Source organism: Mizuhopecten yessoensis, unplaced genomic scaffold (genome assembly GCF_002113885.1).
Source record: "Mizuhopecten yessoensis strain PY_sf001 unplaced genomic scaffold, ASM211388v2 scaffold10585, whole genome shotgun sequence".
Classification (NCBI taxonomy): domain Eukaryota; kingdom Metazoa; phylum Mollusca; class Bivalvia; order Pectinida; family Pectinidae; genus Mizuhopecten; species Mizuhopecten yessoensis.
Window position 1 is genome coordinate 380,990 of NW_018408620.1, and position 24,319 is coordinate 405,308.

General features: G+C 36.0%; 1 protein-coding gene across 1 annotated transcript; it reads right to left on the reverse strand.

The window, feature by feature from the left end:
* Window positions 1–6,361: 6,361 nt before the first annotated feature.
* On the reverse strand, window positions 6,362–18,085 carry LOC110461174. The gene is made up of 3 exons (XM_021514520.1): window positions 17,944–18,085; window positions 9,017–9,070; window positions 6,362–7,926 (listed from the first exon to the last, which is right to left on the reverse strand). The coding sequence occupies exons 1-3, from the start codon at window positions 18,050–18,052 to the stop codon at window positions 7,499–7,501; spliced, it is 591 nt and encodes a 196-aa protein (XP_021370195.1). The 5' UTR covers window positions 18,053–18,085; the 3' UTR covers window positions 6,362–7,498.
* Window positions 18,086–24,319: the final 6,234 nt, after the last annotated feature.

Sequence of the window (24,319 nt, forward strand, 5' to 3'; positions counted from 1 at the left end):
CCAATTTTTTAGAAATTGTTTTGGTTTGTCCCCTTTTGGTAAACATGTAATAATGCCCTGTTTCTGTGTGATAGAGAGTTCATTGATTGAGTATCCATAATTAATTGATCTTAATATAAAATAACCAATAAATTTCCAAAAGCATTTAAAAAATTCTACCGTAAAGCCGTCTGAACCTGGACTTTTGCTATTTTTCATGTTTTTGAGAGTTTTAGCTGCTTCATGATATAGGATAGGTCCTTCTAGCATTTTTGACTCTGTTTCATTTAACTTTGGAATGTTATTTACTCCTTCAAAAACTCTATTCAAGTCAACGTTCTCTGTATTTTCATGACAGGCATATAAAGATGTATAAAAGTTAGTTATTTCTTTTAAAATGTCCTGTTGATTTGTTATAATTTCTCCATTATTTTTCTCAATTTTAGGTATAATTTTACTGATAAAATTTCTTTTTTCTAGGCCACAAAAATAATTTGTTGGTTTTTCACCTTCCTCTATCCATTTAGCTTTTGATCTTATTACACTGCCCTTAAGTTTCTGTTTTCTCATGTTTTCTAATTCTAATTTATTGGTTACTAGGTATTCTAATGATGTATTTTCTTCATTCTCTAATTTTGCTATCTTTTCTTTTAATTCATTCTCTTTAAGGTTACTAACTTTTTTCTTGAATGAAGAATAGGATATACTTTTGCCTCTGATTTCCATAAGTAGTGTTTCTAAAAAAAGTTGATCGTTAATAGTGAATTGTATGTCTGTGTCCTGAATATCATCTAAATTGGACAAGTTATAGACTGGGACAGCATACTGTTCCTTTACTTTACATATTACAGATTTAACAAGATCTAAATATTGACAATCTTCTAAAAGTGAGTTGTTGAATTTCCATAATCCTTTACCTTTTTTAAACTCGTTGAATTTGATCTTGATTACTGGGGTAGAATGGTCTGATCTATAACTTGGTTCTATACTTGTCGATTCAATACTGGATAAAAGATTTTCAGAGGTGAGAAAAAAGTCTAGCCGTGCTTGTTTTCTAGGATTTGTTTTCCTCCAAGTGAATCGTTTTTTTATCAGGGTGATGTTCTCTGTAAATATCTACTAAATTTTTATCTTCTACAATTTGAATGACTTTATCTCTTGACTTTGGGTTATTTATGTGTTTATAATTTTCGTAATCTATATCAGGTTTTAAAACTAGGTTGAAATCTCCACATATTATCTGTGAATCATTATTGAATTCATCTAAGGTGTTTTCTACATTTTCGAAGAAAGATGGTGTATCTGTGTTTGGACCATAAACATTGATTAGTGTAATTTTTTTGCCCTCAATCATTATATCTAATGCCAAAAAATTCCCCGAGTTATCCTGCTTTACTTTAAAAACTTTATGTTCAAAATTGTTATTAATTAAAAACGCCACCCCTCTTGAATTAGAAGAAAAAGAACTAAAATAACATTCATATCCCCATTCTGACCTTATTCTGTCTTCAGTCTGCTTTGTGAAGTGAGTATCTTGAATACAATAAATGCTATATTTCTTACCTCTTAAGTATGCAAAAAGATCTTTTCGTTTGTTTCTATCACCAAGACCCTGACAATTTGCTGAGAGTATATCAATTGTGTCCACCCCCCTTTTTGTCGATGTATATTACAAGAGACCACTTACTTAAGATGAACCATGTGTTGTTTCTAACATTGTTATAAAATAAGGATAACTTTAGAGCACTAACCAGGAGAAAGACATGCACAAAAATAACATTTGTATAAAGGACATGACATACATTACAACATACTACAATTATGCTTAAAAATAGCTCCTTAGATAGCATTGGTTTAATTTGCAGCTACATTTAAACTGATAAGTGTTGGATCAATAATATATCCGAGCTTTCATAATCAGCCACCACCTGGTTATTTGATAAGTGTTAAGTTCTATTTACAACTTTATACAACTCGTCTAAGTACTGTTTCATTATACCTGTGCTCTGCCTGCTGCCGGCAATAATCCTCTCCAGTACGGGCTGTGAATGACTGTAGGCCTAGTTTCGTTTTCTAAATATAGATGTGTTACCCACAATCCCTGGTTTGTTTCCGGTTAGAGTGTTCACGAGTTTATGTAACAGTTTGTATTTTGATATTTTTTATGAAAAGTCTTACTAGCCTAGTGCATGTCAAGTCTCTTCACGACAAAGAAATATGACATTCATAAATAAATATTGGTAACTTGAATGGAATCATATATTGTCATATTTTTCTAAGGGACAATACATTGCAGTGACGTAAGGTATAGGGGAGATAATTCTACCGTGCAGCAGGCAAAGCATCAAGACAAAACATTCAACACATAATCATATACACATTGATTATCGCTAAACAGTTTGATTATACATATTCATCATTCAGGATACAGGTGTTCAACAAGATGTTTAATTTACAATTTCATATACTTAACCTATAGATAGAAGAATAGCACACACTTAAAAATATAAATGCATCCTCTTTGCATACAAATACTGATAGTGGAGTAAAGAAAACTGATATCAATTGTTGTGTTTCGACCTCGTCTATATATACAAATATACTAGGGGGGGGGGTATATATGTTATATATATAAATATAAATTTTCTGTACATCATGCTAACACCTGTTCATGTAAATGGCAGTATAGACTATATACTAGAGGGATAGGGGCAGGCAAGATGGTAGGTATATATGTTATATATATATATAAATATATGTATACCAAGCTAACAACACCTGTTTAGCTAACTAACATATTTGCATACAGATAGTGATATTGGAGTAAAGGAACCAACATACAACTGATTGATTGCTAATTGACCACAGTTATATTATAGAGGGGGGAGGGGGGAGGATGGTTTATGTTATATATATATGTTTATATATGGTACATCGATCATATTCTGTTTCAGCTAATTAGCATATTTAACAATAAAGGATGGTAGACAATACACTCTCAAAAACTAAGAAGGAATAAATCATATTATACGTATATGCATATAAAGGAATACAATGTCACAATCACTCTCGTTGTGGGAACTATCTATTTTGGTTTTGGTTTTACCTTGCTCAGCTTGTCATCCAAGTTGTCATAAATGTCAAACATCTTTCTGTCACCATTTACTGTTTTGCCGTACACTCGCGAGTTAAAGTACCAGGCCGACTCGATACGCGCATCCTGGTATAGCTTCTGTATACTCAATGTTGAGTTTTGTTACGTCCTCGCGTAATGTGAGGGTCAATCTACAGTTTTTGGCCTTGCGAGTCCTCATCACATGATGCTTTATGTCGTTGCGAGCGAACTTAACAAGCACTGGTTTAGTCTTCCTGGAATTCTTGGATGGGATCCTATGACAGGCCAGTATCTCCCAGGGCTTGATCTCAATCTTCGCTTCCTGTCTAAGCTTTTCACAGAAAGCTTTCTCTAGGTCCTGGTCTGGTATTCTGTCATCCATGTTCATCACCTTGATGGTAGATTTCCTACTATACTGCTCGTTGTAGTTGGCCATGGACATTGCCTGATGTGCTAGTCTGCTGGACGTGGCCTGCTTAGCAGTTGATGTCTGTATTTCTTTTCTCTGTTGGACCACCATTTCCTTCAGTCTCTCTTTCTCCAAGTTAAGCCTGTCTATCTCTCTGCGTATCTCACTTGTCTTCTTTTGCACCTCATCGTGAATATCTTTTGAAATTGTCTCTTTCAAGTTTTGGAATATACCATTAACAATGTCTGTCACAATCTCTTTGAGGTCCTCAGTCTTTACCATATTGGTCATGATTGTTTCTAGTTTTTCACTGATTTCGTCCTGGAATACACCATTTTCAGCTGATGATCCTTCACTGTCTGTGCTAGAAGTAGTTATTCTAGATCTCTTTTTATCTGGCTGGGGAACAGGAGACTCCTTGGTCTTGTTGGCTGGAGTTTCCTTACTCATGTTGATAGTAGTGTCTGTCACTATATCAGCCTGTATGTGAGTGGTACTGCTCAGTATATGTAGTACAGGTAAGGCCTGCTACACTTATGCAGGTGTCTCTTGTACAGGTAGATAATCCCTGAAAACCACTCACGTATGGCTAGAACTCCAGTGAAATTTGCCATGCAAAAATGCAAAATGCACCAAATTGCAAATTTCACAAATGGATTTACAAGTCCAATGTAATAGGATTGTCTAGGACAATGTCGTCCACATCTCCATATAAAAATGTTTGGAATGCTCCTGATATAAGCCTATGTAAATCACCAAACTTATCAGAGCTACAAACTACAAACCACTCAGGTAAGAAGCCATTTTTTTTCCTCGTTTCAAAATTTATTACTATGTCCTCCCTCCCTGTTTGCCCGCCCTTCTGCCCCCAGGGGGTCCACACTTTCCGTTTACACAACAGTTGAGATACCTTTGCCAAAGGACCAGGTGAGCTAATAAAACAAGATACATGATGTCAATCCAATTCCAAAGTTTATTTACAAACCTTTTGTATATCAATCAAATTCTGTTAAATGTGAATGTACATATATCAAATACCGTAAAACCCCTTATAATAACCCATGTAATACGTGCATGTACATTTTTGGGCTAAAAAAACTTCTACTTTTCTGTTTAGAGCATCAATATTTCCCCTAAATAATATTCCTCCAAAATGCCCAGGAAAATTGACCTCCGACACAAAACTTCAACACACATATCTACGTTCTCATTTAATTTATTAATTAAATCTGTTGTTTGGTTATAAATTTAATGACGTCAGATCTTTATGCAGATGCATATCGATGTACGTTTGTTTTTAAAGTACGCGGTAACATCAGGTTGAGTATGTGTGGACATAAACCTTCACGTCCTACACAAACCTTCACAAGTTATGTGTCTGGTAGTAATCACAGGTGAATATCTCCAGTTGAAAGCTATTATTAGACACCTATAATGACCCTTAAAACCTTATAACATTCTTTCTTTTATTTATTGCGTGTAACTGTTGTCTTTTGTATCATTTCTACAGCCCATATTTAAAAAATATATATAATTAACTTTACAACCACACGTATTTAACCTTAGCCCTTACCTTTAAATAAGATATAGTGCCTGATGAATTATTAAGGGTATCCGTTATTAAACCTAGTACCTTGTTAATGATCCCTTTGATGGACCACTGACCAACATTATCAAGGGCTTTCAAGCGACGATTCAGTAGTTTCACGTTTTGATGAAGTAACTAAGTGATCGGAATGTCCTGGTCACCATGGGTCAAAATGACCGAAGATTAGACTGACTTTGTACGAAAAAAAATGGTTGTAACCATTTATATGTTATAACTTGTATTGAACCTGAACAATCGTTGGCGCAAAAATGTCTAAACGTTTTTATATTGTCATTATACTTTATTAAAAGCTTTCATTAATATTTCTTTTGAACTGAGACCTAGTCTCTTAATTTATTTTATGTCAATGAACATTGAATTTCATTTTAAAATGTGTATGCATTGTTATTATATAAAATAACAAAAATGCAATAAATAAAACGTTGTATATATCTTATCACCTAAGTCAGGATTTATTTCAATGGTAGTTGTTATTTCCTACTAAATGCTAATCATTTCGTTCATCCATGTGAGAGAGGCACGAGTTCAGTTCCCAGGCTTGGACATTATACCAAATTTCTTAATATTCAGCTTTTGTCAGTAAAATGTTACCGGGCCGATTGCTATGCTGGATGCCTTTGGCATGAGTTTTTCAACGCGAATGCACATTTAAGTCAGCCTCAGATCTGCAGTGGCAAACACATCAACATACTATGTCCTGAGCACACATACACGCATACAAGATTCACATGATGGCACGTTCTTAAATGACCTTAACTGTTGATAGGACGTTAAACCCTTAAGAGGCCAAGACGGCCTGTATCGCTCACCTGGGCTGGATATGTTTTAAGATTTAAAGTAAAGATATAGCACTCCATGGTAGTAATGTATGTACAAATGAAATTTCAGAAAGATCCATCCAGTATTTCTGGAGATATAGCCAGAACAAACTTCAAATGTCAAAATCCAAGATGGCAGCCTGTTAGCCATCTAGTTTTAACGAAAACACCCTGATAGTAACAGGCACTATTAGACACTTGATGGAGACAAAATTGGGATAAAATCCTGTAATCCCTATGAAAGAAGAAGGATTTCAATGGTTCTACCTCTATTTCCCCTATTGGGCCCCACCCCTTTGCCCTTAAGACCACACCCACCGTTTATGCAAAATTGTGTCCCCTTGGCCTAAGGATGCTCCAGACCAAATTGGGATAAAATCCATTCATCCGTATGGTAGAAGAATTTTAAATGTATACCTTTGTTTCCCTATTCGGCACACCTCTGCCCCTAGGGGGGCAACATCCATCGTTTATACAAAATTGAGTCCCATTGGCCCATGGATGTTTTAGACTAAATAGGGATAAAATCCATTTATTTCTATGGTAGACGGATTTAAAATTTCCACTTCTATTTCCCATTTGGGGCCCCTCTCCTCTCCCCCAACGGGGCCGAGCCCACCGTTTATACAAAATTGAATGTCCTTGGCGAAAGGATGCTCAAGACCAAATTAGGATGAAAGGTAGAAGAAGAATTTAAAGGTTTACCTCTATTTTCCTTATTGGACCCACCCCTCTGCCCTCAGGGAGGCCACACCCACCGTTTATACAAAATTGAGTGCCCTTGGACTAAGGATGTTCCTGGCCAAATTGGGATGAAATCCCGTAATCCGTATTGAAGAAGACATTTTTTAAAGGTTTACCTTTAATTACCCTATTCGACCCCACACCTCTGCCCCCAGGGGGCCACACCCCACCGTTTATACAAAATTGAGTCCCATTGGTCCAAGGAGGCTTCAGAGTATATGAGAAGAAGACGGTTTTAAAAGTTTTACCTCTATTTCACCTATTGGACCCCTCTCCTCTGCCCCAAGGGCCTCACTCACTGTTTATACAAAATTGAATGTGTTTTCTTCTATTTTTTCAGTAATCAAAACTGATGGGATCTATTTATTTTTTGTCCATACCCTATTCTTTCTCTTCAATGGTGTCTCATCTGGCACACATAGCGTTTTCCCTGCAATTCGATAGTGATTGTAAACGCATATAAATAACTGATGTTTGAAAAAAGGCTATGTATACTATTATCTTTTATATGTAGAGCTGTAACAGATACCTAAGTTAAAATCCTGTAGATTTGAGTTTTCTTCTTCCTTTTTTTACAAACGGGACCTAAGTGAGACCAAAATTTATCATCTGCCCCCCCCCCCCCCCCCTTGCAACGCGTGTGACTCTTTCTCCTTATCTTTCTTATCTACCTTTCTTTCTTTCCATCGTTATTGCTCATATATTGTTGATGATTATCTGGGTCATATTACATGGGTTAATACGCAAACCTTTATTTATGACACGGGTATATTCACTGGATAACACAATACATTATGTGATAAAAAAACATTCATCTTATAATGCTACTTATATCTCCAACGTCTAACTTCACTTGATCCTTGTTTTTTCTTATCACTATCGCTGGACCGAACGCTCACTTTTATAGCGATGTCCCGCGACGTTAATGGTGCTTCGGGTGATCCAGATACATGCTCAGTATTTACTGAAGGGTCTTCCAGTGTTAATGTTTGAGCCCCTGCCATCGATTGCTCCGGTTTCGATTTCGCATTATCTATTTCGCGATTCTGTTCTCTTTCTCTTTGCAATTGGTTTTCTAAATATTCAATCTTACTTTCAAGAGCGTTTATTTGTTTCTGATATTGTCTTTCTTTTTCTCGAGTGATTTCTTCTTCTGCTGAAGCATCTCGTTGCATCTTCTCTATTTGTTGCCTCATAGCTGCTATTTCGTCATTGTGTCTTATGTTAAGGCCCTCCATCTTCTCGGACAAACCTGAAAATCATAAAGATGCGTTATATATGTCTGAATTCATTTTCGTTCTACATATATGTTCCCCAAGGTCGAGAATCGAAAAGGAATATATCTGCTGTTACCCACCGCATGATCGTAAGGGACGCCTAATGTTGGGACCTTCTGCATATTTGGGCTCGAAGATTTACCAAAAAACAACCAAAACACCCAAATCCACCCAAAAACACATCCCGAACCAATAAATGATTTAATTAATAAGACATTTGACGTTTTGCATGTTTGTTAGTTTTAAAATAAATATCAGTAGAAAAAAACGACTATTCTTTGACAATTATGATGTATGCAATACCCTATATTTTAACATTTATGTACTGTATACATGTCATTGCATCGAACTATATTGATATATCATGTTGTAGAATTCTGTATTATATAGATTTTTATTTTAGTTTACTGTATAATTTCTAATATATAGGCTGTAGGTCATTCCGGTATACTTTATGTCATTTTGGCAGGTGTGATGAAAGTTAAATGGATTTTTTTAAAAATTTAGTCAATTATATATCCAATCACATGTAGATTATGTACATGTGTTTTAATCGTTTGGTACATTTTCTTTCCGTTCGTAACGATTTAATTCCCCCATCCCCAAAGCATTCAACTTTGCATAATGTAACTGGTTGGAATACTTTGTTAGCCGCCTTCGGCACGTTATATCTGTAAATTCAGATCCTCATCATACCATCACTCCAGCAACATATATTACACACAAGGAGGCACGTTCTTCATAATAACAAAACCGAATAACCTATAAGAAGCCGACGTAGAAACAAGAGAGGTAGTATTGTAGAAATAGGTCATTTGTGTTACAATGGGGTTCTTGTAGTAGCAGTAAGACATTTGTAGCTTTAGCAATCTTCAATAATTATGTATATCAGAAAAAAAACTTCCATTCTACATATTAGGTTTATTAGGTTAAGCATCCTATTTAAATCTATTCATGTGCAAGCTGGAAGCGGTATGTTGGTACAAACATACAATGGGATACATCAGGTATATCATTCTTTAACTTGAACATTAACAAAGGTCACATACTTAAGAAATTGCTCACCTGTAATAATGGCGTTTTGTGTTTCTGCCCAATGCCGCATTTGTTCCTTAAGTTCTACAAGAATAAATATAGCAAATAAATATTAAGCAAAAAGAAAGCACCGTGATGCAATTTGTTTGCAGACATTTACATCGCAAGAGCTTGAGCCGATACTGATACTTTCGATTTATCATAGACTATAAAACTTCGACGGGGCTAATGGTTTTATTGCGTTTATATATTATTGTCATTATATTTCTTCCGGGCGATTTCTCTGATAACAATACGATACTTATTGTCACGTATGCATATATGTTTAATTTTTAACCTAAAAGACTATTGTGTGTAATAATGTCACGTGGTGAGTATGTAAGTAAGCAAGTTTGTGAAAGATTGAGCGTTCATGTGAGAACGAACGTGGAATTATCATTGTCCACTTGTCGGATAGTTTTGTAACCATTTCTACCGGGATTGTATCCATGTATTCTTTCTATCCCTCCGTAATTTGCTGTCGTAATGGTGGTTTTATGCCATATTTATTGTGACTCTATTACCGGTCTAGCCATCTATCTATCGCTGCGGTCCATTCATGCGTAACGATTTGTGTTGTTGAAGGCAGGCGTAAGTCTAAAATTACCGACTTTTGATGAACGTAAAGACAACATGGACGCCTACATACAGAGGTATGAGAGATCCGCTACAGCTCGGCATTGGAAGAGGGATGACTGGGAGCGATTCAAAGCGCATTATTGAAAGGAAAGTTGAAGTTTGAGGTACCCGGAGGCGGTAGCGCTAAAAGGGATCGAGACCGAAAGGGTAGCTGAGAGATATTTAGTCGTGTTGGAGTATCTACCAAGATGCTTACAGACCAAGTCGCACAGTTCACACCGAACCTGATGAATGAGGTCAGCAGGTGTCTGTCGATCCGCCAATTAACAACGACGTATAACCATCCGATATGCAATGGTCTAGATAAGCGTTCCAATGGCACCACGAAGCAGATTCTGAGGAAAATGAGTGCAGTGAGACCCAAGGATTCAGATCGATATCTAAACTTCTTCCTGTTTGCTTATCGGGAATTACCACAGGGGAGTCTGGGTTTCTCACCTTTAGAAATGCTGTATGGCATCACATTAGCATTGTTGAATATCTAACCATGGCCGCAATGCTTGCCTGATGATTGGTCCGACACATTTCGCGATGTAATTAGATGCCAACTGTCCATATCCTGGTGTGACCTTATACTTTGTCGCAAAATCTGGTATCTATCGTCATTATTCGCTGACTTCTGGTTCCACTTCCATACAGTGTTTCATTATATAACACTATGTGTTGGTTTTATAGGGTTTAATGTCTGTTCTACTTGTTGCACATGAATCTAAATAGGGTTGAGTATTTTATTCGTTTTGATGAAGTTGTTATAGAAGGCCTAATATAAAATACAGCTACAAGCAAAATATCAATGTTTGATTCAAAAGAATCTATGAAAAGATTCAAGCATATGACACCTGTGACCTTGAAAGCCAATCAGATACATTAAGTTGAAACTGACTTTATAGCCTTTCATCCCAGTACGCTTCTGGCCAAATAGCATTACCCAGGACCATTTGGTTATTCAGAAGTTAAAAGGTTTCAACATATTTGACCCCTGTGATCTTGAAAATTGGCGAAGGTCATTTATTTGAACAAAGTTGGTTACCCTTCATCCAAGCATGATTCTGGCAAAAACATATTTGACGCCTGTGATCTTGATTGTAAGTCAAAATCATTCATTTGAACAAACTTGGTAGCCATTCATCCCAGCAGGTTACTGGCCCAATATCAACATACTAGGCCTCTTGGTTTTTTACAATTTGCTTAAAGGATTTTAAACATATTTGACCCATATAAGAAGGAAATGGACGTGCAGTGGGGGAGCATTATTTCTGTAACACTTTTTGGTATGGAAATACATAATAATGTCAAAACGTTGTCTCCATCTGTAGAAGGCCCCCTTTACGTGGATGACGTTCGTATATGCTATCGCTAACATGAATGCTATTGAAAGAAAGACAACTTCAACAATGATTAAAGGGACATCACGTGAAGAGCCATCTATTTTTTTTAATGAAGGTATGTATTGTATGCACTTCCACTTCATAGTCCGTTCCAAATGTCCAGTTTGACCACTTGAATTGTTCGGGAAAGCCCTGCTAAAAATAGCGCCGATAACGTCACCTGACTAGGCAGTAAACACGAGCGGTCTGGGCGAGATGAAACGGTTTTCAAAGGGACCCCCAGAGAGGGGCGTCAGGCAACTGCAACTTTTTACCGCACTATGAAACCAAGTAATATGATTTCTAAGTCCGTTTTAAAACTTATTGAACAATACTTATTTATCATCAGAAGTTAATTGCACACTTGCCAATAATCAGAATTTAAATTTATTTAGCTTTAAATATATTTCTAAACATTGCTGCCAATAAAATTGAACAAGGGATGGGGCACACGTTTTTACAATTTATCACATTTATCCGTGACGTGCTCCATGATTATCTTAGATTTAATCATTTTAATGAATCTATTTCAGCCAAATCCGATCGTTATTTTCCATTAGGAGTCTTACTTGATATGTTTATGTAGTATTTGAAAAAAAGACAAAACATAGTTACTTCAGCGTGATGCCCCTTTAAATATACTTCAAATCTGGGCTGATTAAAACGGTTTTAAATTCTCAAAATCAAAAACAGTGTGCATGTATTTTTGTCAATTACATTAAATCAACGATGTTCCGAAACTCATCCTTGATCGCTACTTTAACAAACTAAATTCCTAGACGTTATATTTAAATTAATAGAAAGTTGTCATTCCTTCCTCACATAAAATATCGTATCAAAATGCATGAACGCATTGAACTTTTAAAAAGTCCTCTCCCAAATCGACTAGGGAACTGATAAGAAGATGTAAGATCTTAATTTGACTATGGATCAAATCCACAAGAAATCATATTTAAAATTACTGGACACTATACATCACCAGGGTCTGAAACTAACACCTGGAGCGTTAAAGACCACACCATCTCCACGTTTTTACGTTGAATTATATTTGCAGCTCACTTTCAATTGCTATTTTGTTTCGTTGATCTTTTCGCATTTCCTGCTTCTGAAGGATGTTGGCATACGAGAATAGGCTCCGTAGGATAGGATCTCGGATAGAAAATATAATCATTCTCTAGGCTGCCTGTACACCGGACCTTAGACAACACTCTCAACTTTAAACTTTTAATCATATTTAAAATTACTGGACACAGTATATCACACAAGTCTGAGACTTGCATTTGGAGCGTTTTAAATCAAACCATCTGCAGGTCTGTACCTTGAAGCAAACCAACTATCATTATATAACCGCCAAGGGGAATTATCGTTGCAACATGCAGTTTAATCAAAGCCAAACTGTTTAAATCTAACCTCTTCATTGTTTCCAATCCAAAGTACAAATCTATGTGTCAAATTAACCATGCTGTATTCCAATCTTTGGTATTCGAATTGCATCCCTTCTGGAGAATGCCCAAATTGATATCGACACAATCCAATAATTTGGGGTTATACTGGAATCAGTTCGTCCGTCTGACTGTATGTTACTGAAATGGCTAATTATCGCAGAAATGGTAGGTATTTTGTATACACATACCTTGGAGTATATGTAGCATTAATGCAAGCTACATTGTTACAAAATTTATGGTCAGGGGTCAATGATCACAGTAGTAGTTTTGTCAACATCTTAGGTTAAGACTTTTCATGCCCCTATAGGGACAACAATCAGCCAGAATGTGGGGTTATTTGTAAGCCCCCATAGGGACAAGTTTTAGTTTTATAATGACGGTTCGAAAGATGATTATAAAGTTGCCGCGGCCACTGTAGTGAAAGGTACTACTATTGGAAGCCGGCTGACGAATGATGCGTCAATATTTTTCGCATTTATCTCGGCCTTGAGCATATTAATACAAATTATGTTCCGCAGTCAGTTATCTTTCCTGATTCTCTATCTGTTCTTCACCACAACAATTTGAAAAGACATGTTTTTTTCAGGTTTAATAGAATAAAATATGTTGTCCACGCATTGATTCCAATTATTTTGCCATTGCGATCTTATAAATTTTGTTTTAAAAACAGTGAAATAGAGTTTCAAATTAACAGGTGGTAGCAATAATGCTGCTTTCGCGGCACCATCTGTCTCAAAAATAATATCTGACATGGGAATACTTGGGATCGAACAGATAAAGGAACGGTGCCAATAATTCAATGTTGGGATCGTTCCTGTTCTGTTACGTCCTTAAATGACTTTAGTTGTTGACAGGACGTTAAATACTCCACAAAAAACCAGCCATTTCTGTTCTCTGCTACCTATCGTTTCTTCTTGTAAGTGTTCATGAAGGCACTTGTCATCATAAGACCTTTGTTTTCGATTTAAGCAGTTTAACGAGGATCTAAGGAGAACGTCTCTTTGGGCAGATAAATGGGGAATAAGATTTAACCTAAGTTAAACTGAATCATTATTAATGTCTAATAAAAATAATTCTGATATCTCACCCCATTTGATATTTTCAAATAGTGTTCTTATAAATTTTAAAACTCATAAACATTTTTTGTTTGTTTCAATAGTCGCAAATCATTGTAAGATCATGTTAATTATGTATATGAAAAAAGCTGTACAAAATTACAAATAATGCGAATGCTGAAACACAAGCTAGATAGAAAGTCTCTTAAAACTATTTATACGTCTTTTACACTAGAATATTATTGTGCTGTGTGGAATAATTGCACCAAGGGTGAAAGTGATTTACTGGAATCAGTTTAATTCGAATGTTTCAGAATTATATCGGGTTTGAGAAGAGATACAAGTCATAACTTAATATATTGAAGTTGGTCTAGGTACATCAAAACAAGACATGATATCTATCAATGTATGTTAATTTTCAAGGTACTGTCCTGGCCATCTTTTATTATTTTAATAGTGATATAAATTAGCCTTAGATTTCAAAGACATTTTTTGTTCCTTTGTGCTGAACCAACTTGTATAAAAATAGTTTTTTTCCTAGCACGATGTCTTTATGGAATAAGCCAGACTGTATTTTTCCAACACTCACTCTATTGGGTCAGTTAAAACTGGAATTAATTAAGGAAAGCACAGACATATTACAACCAAAAAAATCCCTCTGGCGTAGGTGACTGTCAAACTCGTATCACTGGATATGTGTGTGCTGCCCCATGTGTGTCAGACTGGAATTCTTTAGATGAGGAAACTATTGACATGATGCGCCAATTAGCAGAATTTTAAAGGATAACTTGGTCATCGGATGAGGATGAGCCCTTGTGTGACATTATCCCATTAAACAAAAGAACAAACTTACATAACAGTGACATTGCAAACTTTTCAAACGATGTTTTAATGTCTTTGTTTAGCGTCGGAAATCGTAAAATGTATTGATTTTAAAAAAAGGGTTATTTCCCCCGTTGTTTTTTTTTTTTAAAAAATGACAGTTAAACAAAATGTATACAGTTTTTATTTCTTTTTGCATTTGATGTTACAGTAAACCAAAATGACTTTTTTAAGAAATGTGTCAGGTCCATTTTTCCTGTTGTCAAAATTGAATGATTTGTTATTTTGAAGTGTAATGCTTTTTTCAAAATATCAAGATTTCATGCCCAATTTGATTATAGTATTAATGTATACATATATGTCATTGTAAATAATCATTATATATGCTCCAGGTAGTATTCGCCACTCAACTCCAACCAAACAATCCAATTGACGCGTATCCAAGTGTTTTTCAAGGATAACGATGCTAAGGTAAGCCTTACAAGATAAGTGTGGACACATCTGTCAAGCCTTTGGTCGACCCACCACGCAGCGTTCCAGCAACTGTCCGTGAGAAACTCAGAATTTCACTTGATCAAAGGGAACGAAAGAATGTCACTAGAAAAATTGATCACCCGACTGAATGGGTCAATTCGCTTGTGGAAAAGAAAATTGGGAAAACTATGCATATGTCTAGACCCAAAGAGCCTAAACCAAGAGAAAGAGAACATTATCAATTACAAACTATTGAGGAAGTTGTGTCAAATGCAAAAGTAAGCTCGACAAAGAAAGTCAGGAACTCACAACGTTTAACACACCTTTTGGCTGTTACTGTTACACACGGATGCCTTCCGGCATAAAATCACCCCAGGCGGTTTTCCAGAACGAGTAAGCCAACCTTTCGATGATGTCAAAGGTGTGTCAACAGACATTGACGATATCCTAGTGTGGGGAGAGACTGAAACTGAACATGATGAAAAACCTAAAACGAGTGTTGGATAGATGCCAAGAAAATGGCCTGACCTAAAATGTCAATTCCGTGTGAAAGAGGTCATCAACATAGAGTTACTATTTATACTATTATTTATGTAAGAAAAACACACCACATTCTCTGTAGTGGGCTAACTCGGGACCATTACATTACTGATCCGACACACTACCGTTGTCATAAATAAAAGTATTGATAGTTATTCTAAATCCTAAACAAATAATACTCTTTACCTAAAGACCATTATATGATTTCAACCAATGAAAACATTGGTAGGCGGGTCCTTCTCCGTGACGTTCTTGACGTTACATTTTCCGAACCAAATGACAACAGTGCAAATGGCCACTGATGAAGGCCGTTTTGTTGTTGAAAAGAGGTGTTACATCAGATTTTGGACGCTAAACGTAGCTTAAATACAACAAGCAAATTCGTGGAATGTTTGAGGTTAGATTTAAACATGTGAGAATCGTGCTGTTGAGACATAATGTATAGCTTGAAACTTGAATAAAAAAATCCACCCTATACGTCATTGATTATCCGTAAATATGCGCAAATCACATTGGTTGGCAAACTTAGCATGAGGAATATGGTTGAAACATCTTAACAATATCTACAGCAACAAGTACTAATTGTAATGGGGACCATTAATTACAGATGTCCTCTAAAATGCCCCCATAGTCGCAAAGATACATAAGAAAAGGATCGCATTGCCATAGTACAACTACAATGTACATACTAAATTTGAGTGAAATTGAGCAATTTCTAAATTGCAATCAATCAGAATCCTCTGTGTAGTTGCTATGGCAACGGAATGTATGCGATTAAATTTGCAGTCCCCTAAATACCAATTTTCATCGAAATCAAACGATATTTAAATTGCGACCAACCAGAATTCTCCGTGTGGTTGCTATGGTAACGAAACTTATGCGGTTTTATTCGCAATCCCCTAATATCCCAATATACCAATTTTCATAAAAATTGAAAAATATCTAACTTTCGACCAATCAGAAACTTCCATGTCGTTGCTATGGCAACGACACATATATGGTTGCATTTGCAGTCCCCTTATACCCCTCTATAACGATTTTCATCCAAATCGAACAATATCTGAATTTCTATCAATCAGAAGCCTTCTTGTGGTTGCTATATGGTTGCTATGGCAACGAAACATGTGCGGTTGAATTCGCAGTCCAAATTATGGAAATCAAACAATATCTAAATTGCGACCAATCAGAAACCTCTATGTCGTTGTTATGGCAACGAAACATATGTGGTTGCATTTGCAGTCCCCTTATACCCCTCTATAACGATTTTCATCAAAATCGAACAATATCTGAATTTCCATCATTCAGAAGCCTTCTTGTGGTTGCTTTATGGTTGCTATGGCAACGAAACAGATGCGGTTGAATTCGCAGTCCAAATTATGATATTCAAACAATATCTAAAGTGCGACCAATCAGAATTCTCCGTGTGGTTGCTATGGTAACGAAACTTATGCGGTTTTATTCGCAGTCCCCTAATATCCCTATATACCAATTTCATAAAAATCGAACAAAGTTGAAGAAAATCGATAAACATTTGTTATAGTTATTGCACAGAAACAAAACACAGGAGATAATTTCGTTATTCAAGGGGCCATAACTCCGCTCATCGAACTGAACTTGCCAGAGCCCTTAAGGCATTTAACCCTGTGACCAAGTTTGAAGAAAATCGGTTAACATTTGTTGTAGTTATTGCACGGAAACGAAGCGTGACAGACAGACAGACAGACAGAGCAGAACTAAAAAAAGTGGATGGGACTAGATATGGTAGGAAACCAATGGTGACTATGATATACAGTCTATAAAAACACTTCTTGAATACTGTAAATGAAGATATCATCATCGAAGATGCATACATTACTACCAATTGTATTTTTTCTCTTTGAAATTTTTAAAGGAAATGCTTTTTTTTGTTTGTTAAATTGCCTTTAATAATTTGTTTCGTTATAATAAAACAGTTATAGAATGGTCTATTTGTCTCCTTCTGATAGCGCAGATCTGATTTCACTAACACATACACGTATACATGCATACACAACACACAAGGAAACACGTCCTGAAATTACATTTGCTGTTGAAAGGACTTTAAACCCTATAAACAAACCAAAACAATCAAAATTTATCGTTTAAAGGAGAGATTTTGTTATATCACCTTAGAAAGTTTTGGTATGGGCTGAAGATCAATGCAATCTTATAACAAGTGCTTTACTGAAAGTGATTCGTGACATGTTATACAATGTGTTTTGTTCTCACCTTTAATAAATAAGAATGGGTAATGTATGAATGGCCGATCCGGAGACGGGCAAGGACAACTTCGTCTCGTCGGTTTTACAGAGCGCATTGATTCCATTTTTTTGCCATTTTGACCTTACTAAATGAGATGTTAACGGTTACAAATTATGTAAAATGATGTTTAAATCAACAGGTAGCAATGAAGCCGCTTTCTCTGCGCGATCTGTCCTTTCTTTACCTGGTATTCCCACATAGAACACATATGTATTTTAATAGAGGACTATACCTATAAGAGTTTAATTTTCTGTTTTACAAAGATAGGTTAGCCTCTTTCGTTGGTGACTACTTACCTCTCAATTCGGTCCTTACATCATCACGAGGCTCAGCACCAGCACTAGCCTCATCGCGCGCCTCAGCACCAGCACCAGCCCTAGCATTAGCACTAGCACTAGCCCCCATTTCTATTCGGTTTCCTTGTATTCTCCTGGTGTAAACACGTCCAATATGTAAATTCGTTGGTATGAAATTAAATGGTGAGCTCGTTCCTAAAAATAAAGTTTATGATGACGTCATTAGAGCCTCGTTTAAACGTTTTAATCTACCCATAGCCCCAAAAGGAAGTGAGGAATTGAGTTAAAACAAGATTGTATTAATTCATTTGATAACAAATTTCAAATTAACAAAGAACAAGATGCCACTCGTAGATAAAAAAAATCAAACTTGGCCAATTCTAAGCCACTTTTAACTTTCTGTCAGGCAAAGCAGGTCGCTAGGAAACAAATAGGCGAAGGCTATCATGAAGCAAAAAAATAAATAAATATATAGATCTCTAACGTTGCAGAAAGTGATGCAGATTCACTTTATTTTGGGTTCATATTGATAACGACCCATTAATAGCTAAGGTTATTTAAGGTCGTGCCTCCATGTGTGTTGTGTATGTATACATACGTGCATGTGCACCGCAGACAGATTATGTTGGTATACCGTAACACTTTATGAAAGCTGTAATATGTGAATGGTGTCCTAATACAAAGACGCCGTGATAAGGGTGTCCCTTTGCATTAGTATTTTATGTAGCGCGAAGGTCATCATCAAGGCATAGCGTGTCAATTGAAAACACTTCTTACACGATCGCATTAAACTTAGGTAAACACGTGATATTTTCTACGTTGTCTCGTTTTGGGCCTACTTAGATAGTAAAAACAATAAAATTCTTAGATCACAGAGCCGATATCACTTTAAAAGAATCACGCTCAGGTAAGTTTTCGAAATTGGTATATATAGCCTTGTGCAAAAAAGTTGTCTACACCCTAATTTTACTTTGTTATATATTTGCATAGAAACAAACTGGATTATACAGTTGTAAGAACGAGTAAGTATCACAATTCTCATCTTTATGACTTAGCACGGGGTGCAAACGCCTAGACCAAAGCCTAGATAGCAAATATGGGATGCATCACGAACACAGTTTTATTGAATATCAAACATTTTGTATTATTACTGTTATACCTGGATTCTTAACGGCTTTTCATTACAAATGAGGTCAGTAGGGCCAACTTTAAAGGAAACTACATGAATTTAATGTAATTCCTTAACATAATAGTAAGTTAACAGTTCTTTAAACTTTGACTGAAAACAGTTCTTTAAACTATAACTGACAAGTAGGGTATCTGGTATGAAGTGCTGTTAATGTTCTTCATAAAAGCTCGCATCCGTTATTTTCAATTAAAAAGATAATATGAAGATAAAGGAATAGCTATATCCTAAATGGAAATGTTTAAATATGCATGTCTCCAGGTCATGTATAGACTAAGCATTCTGTTGAAAGGGGCTATTTTGTCAAATGACAACCTGGAAATCGAGTCGATACTGAAACTATATATCTCCTAACGAAAGTTTACGTAGTTGATAATGACATGACCTGACGCCAATGTCCAGTGTGGTCAGTTTCATATTTTGGGAAAGCCGGTGATACAAATAGCTACGACCGAAATCGCGCAATATCCGGGGCTTTCAGTGAGAAGTAAACATGTACAGCACTACGCTGTCGACCGACAACACAGTGTCAGTAATGTGTCCTAGTTCACACATAACGCATTCTGGATTTTACATGATACATCGCAAGCAAGAATGATAAGTATCATAATATATACCTCTAATCATTTATTTCTGTTCACAGTTTGATTTGAATAAAAAAGAGCAAGTTCAACTAGAACATGCACGCTCTGAGAGGGTACCGCTTGGAGAATGTCAAACCGCACGAAGTACGATATCAATAGGCTTAAACGCAATATAGATTACTTTTTTATGATGATACTTGTGATATTGATGGAAGATGCTTTTGATTCAGAATAAAAACATGTACTTGTATTCCAACGAGACTACGTGAATAAACCGAGAATTGTCTTTCCTTCCTGGGATGAAAATATGTTCTTTTAGCTTGAAACTCACCGACAGCTGCCGCTAAAACGTACGATTGTACAGTTAAGTATTTCTTCATTACTCATTAAAAACGCAAAGAAAACATAGTCTCTTGTCAATTTCTCGACATGAATGGTTCATAAGGAGTTTTAAACTATATTTTTGTGACAAGATTATAAAAAACACTTCACTGAAGTGTCCCTTTAAAAAAGTGATTGGCGATACATAATCTATATTGAATTACTTGCGGAATGCGGATTACTTTGAACCAAAACCTGGCACATACTTAAATGACATAGCTGTTTATAGGACGTAAAACACGAACAAACAAACGGGTTACTTTGAAAGAAATTCGTTTTAGCTATATATATTGACTTTTTTTACGTTTTAAACTAGGCCGACATGCCTAAGAAGTAGGCCGAAATGCCTTAGAAGTCAGCCCTGTCTGTCGGGGAATGAGAAAATAATACACCTGCCATTACCCACTGCATGATCCGGGGAGAGAATAGGCCTGTTGTATCCCAATGCATGATAGTAAGAGGCGACTAATGTTGACCACCCTGCAGAGTCGGGGATGGTTTCCTCCTTGTCTTCTATTTAGGGGACATTGAAGAAATCATGATTAGACCTAATGTGTCCCGCTGCACGTGAATTATAAAAGGCGATGTATTCTGTGTGTGGCAGGATTGAAGGCATTTAAGGTAATGGCAACAACTGGTTCACCCGTTGTCAGTATAATGTGAAATGTGACTTTTTATAATGAAGTCGGCATCACAAAGAGGAAAATACACAAACATTCCCTGTTTCTGGCACACATACACAAACAATTACAGTTATAATTAACGTCCACCTTTTTTTTATGTCCCTGACATATATACAGCGTAATTTAAACAATATGCATTCATCGGTGACGCTTGATCAGCAGTTACCAGCTATCTATTAAAGGACTGACATACAAGGCAACTCCAGTATATATGTAGATATGATACAAATGAAATTATTTGTCTTTTGTGTTTTACTCAAGAGGTAGTTTTTTGCCCATACCAATTACAAGGTTTATCTTGCCTTTAGATTACAGGGATATCGACATCGATTATTTTATTGTCAAATCATGTACATATAGAGGCTATTAGTTATCACATCTTCTTATCACTTTCATTCATTATATAAATTTAACATGGCATTGAACAAGGAATGTTTGATAAATAAACTAGTTTATATGTGGCGGTTTCATTGTTTATACGATTACAAACTGTAACTATAGCATGTGTATATGTAATTGTTGTGCTGTTGCTCGAGGTTTTTGTGAGAATAAAATGAATCTTGAAAAAATACTCTCAGTCAATGTAAAAGACCGGGCTACAATCTTACCTGTAATTAAAGGGACATCACGATGACGTGTATGTATATTTTATTTTCAAATACTACATAAACATATCAAGTGAGACTCCTTATGAAAAAACAACGATCGGATTTGGCTGATATAAATTCACAAAAATGAATAAGTTAAAGATATTCATCGGGATTTCTACTTTTCTGATCAACGTTTTGTTCAGGGATTTCCCTCTACTAGCGCACCATTATTTGAAACAAAATGACTGACCGTGTGAAGTAAGCGAAAGATAATCGTTGTACCGCGTCAGCTACGAAGCAAAAAAGTTGCCAAATGTTCAAAAAGATAGCGCAATGAGTACGTTACGGAATCATTATTACAGGTGGGAAGTATTCAAAGGAGAAAATAACTGCCCTAGCAGTTAGTACGGTGCATGTATTCTTCCGGATAGCCGGTTAAAAGCTGAAATGGAATCGACAGAAATGCTAGTGCTGTTTATGTAATGAATAACTATTTTAAACTATTAATCTCGGTAGTATCTTTGTCTGAGTTTGAACACAGATGAACTTATTTAACTGTCTTGATGGCCACGGCGTATTCTGTTCTCTCCTCTGTCGGTACTCGGGGTCAAATGAGATACGTGCGCTATTAGATTTACATAGTTTATAATATTCCGTTAAGTAAAAATGGTATGATTTAATTATATTGCTGAATTAAACGATTTTTTGTATTTACATTTAGATAAGTACAAATATTAATACCCGGCCTCCTCTGCCGTGACGACGCAATATATAAAAAAAATCTCTCGTCGTCAGAAAGCTTCGTTATCGCAGCTAGATATAAATATGTCAAAATGACGGGCCAGGATGAATAACTGAGGAAGGAGAACAACTAGGATCGCATAACAAAACATATTTTTCAATCGTAATGTTTCAACAGTTCATGTTTTCACATAATGTTGACTTAGAATGAATGAACATGCAACAACTTTTTCTCCATAAATAATTAGTTTTCGACTTCAGATAGAATCGGGATACGCATTGAAAACGGGGAAAAACCTTTGTTTACGTTGTAAAATTACACGTGCTGACAATAACTACGGCTTCTGTTTCGGACAAAAAAGAACTGATTAAAGAAAAGTTGTCTCAATATCAAAAGGGTCCATTTACAAGTATGCTTTAATCTATGTAAAGTATTGAAAACACATAATTATCAATTATCTCAACACGTTCCATATCTGACACATATTCTACATGTACACGTAGTACGTGGTTTTGCCATACTGTTTAGCCATGACTTACTAAGTGTTAGCGTATGGTGACAGTGAAAGTGGGAAAGAGAGTATACATAAATATATATATACATGGTCTATATTGGCAATAGATATTTTAAAAGTTAAATAAATTTAAATTCTGAAAATTGGCAAGTGTGTTAATACATATTTATATACATGTATATCTACTTCATGTGTATGCCTATTATCATTGTTGACATTTAATTATAAATTTATGACGGGAGAAGGCTGTGATTAGTTGTAAAAACTTGTGTCTAATCCCTTTTTTTATTTTATAGGCAATAAATATGTTTAAAGTTAAATAAATTTAAATTCTGAATATTGGAAAGGTTGCAATTAACTTCTTCTGATGAATACTTAATGATTCGGTTTCATAATGCGTTCAGAAGCTGCAGTTGCCTTGCGGGGGACCCACTTTGGGGGCCCCTTTGGAAACGTTTTATCCTGGTCAGACCACTGCCTCGTTTCAAAACCGTCAGGTCACGTTATTGGCGCTATTTTTTCCCGAACAATTCAAGTAGTCAAACTGGACATTTGGAACGGACTGTGAATATGGGGATAACGAGGTAACATAAGTGGAAGTGCAAACAACACATATATTCATTAAAAGAAATATGGCTCTTCACGTGATGTCCCTTAAAGTTAGTCTACTATACAGGTATGCCCATTTGAACACAATTTCATCGGTAATGACATGTTAATTGATTTTAAGGGCAGAGTTTCGGGATAAATTGCTTCATCTCTTAATTGTTTGAAACAATAAAACCTGGTCAGATGATAATTCATGGTGATTTGGTTATATGAATTCGATAAAACCTAAACAAATTGCACAGAGGGGTCACTGGGATACATCACGGCTTCTCGAGTAGTATTTCCTATTCTAGGAACTTAATTTTCTAAAGGGATATAAAAAAAAAACTTTGTAAAAAGTTCAGTTTGTTATATATTCATGTCTGCTTATTTTCGGTGCACTAACATTGTAAAAACATTTTGACCTGAATTACAAACCTATCATATTTCACTGATAAGCTTAATTTGGTTTTATAGGGTTTAACGTTCTAACGCAAATTTATGATTCGTTCATCATGAGGTATATCATATATATATTGTACGGTTATATCTAAACGTCAAGCAGAAACGAAAGCATTTGTGATAGCCGGTACCTACGGTTTACAGCAGTCTAATAAAAGAAAAAGTATTCATGTGTGCGTGATTTGGTTTGGATGGTTTAGTATTGTTTAACGTCCTATCAACAGCTATGGTAATTTAAGGAGGCTGCGATATAATCGTGTTTGTCTCCCTGTGACAGCGCGGAACTGATGCCGACTTTATAGTGCTACATCACTGAAACATACTGCCGAAGGCACCCAACAGGACACCCCACCCGGTCACATTATACTGACAACGGGCGAACCAGTCGTCCCACTCCTAATTTGCTGAGCGTTAAGCATGAGTAGAAACTACCATTCTTATAGACTTTGGTATGTCTTGGCCAGGGTACAGAACCCAAAGCCTTCCTCACAGGGGCGAACGTTCAACTGAAGGCCAAAATTGAGGCATTGCCAAGCGAGACATAAGGAAGACGAATGTTTTTTAAAAAGAAGAGAAAAGATAAGATCCCAAATTTAGTCGCCTCTTACGATCATCCAATCGGAGCAGCAGGTACATTTCTTACCGT

Bases quoted from the DNA above. Each gene is read 5' to 3' on its own strand.
- LOC110461174 (XM_021514520.1), bottom strand. From the start codon at position 18,052: ATGGGGGCTAGTGCTAGTGCTAATGCTAGGGCTGGTGCTGGTGCTGAG. The intron at 9,071-17,943 runs GTAAGTAGTCAC...TTATTCTTGTAG, and splicing joins TGTAAGGACCGAATTGAGAG to AACTTAAGGAACAAATGCGG. The intron at 7,927-9,016 runs GTGAGCAATTTC...TATGATTTTCAG, and splicing joins ACAAAACGCCATTATTACAG to GTTTGTCCGAGAAGATGGAG.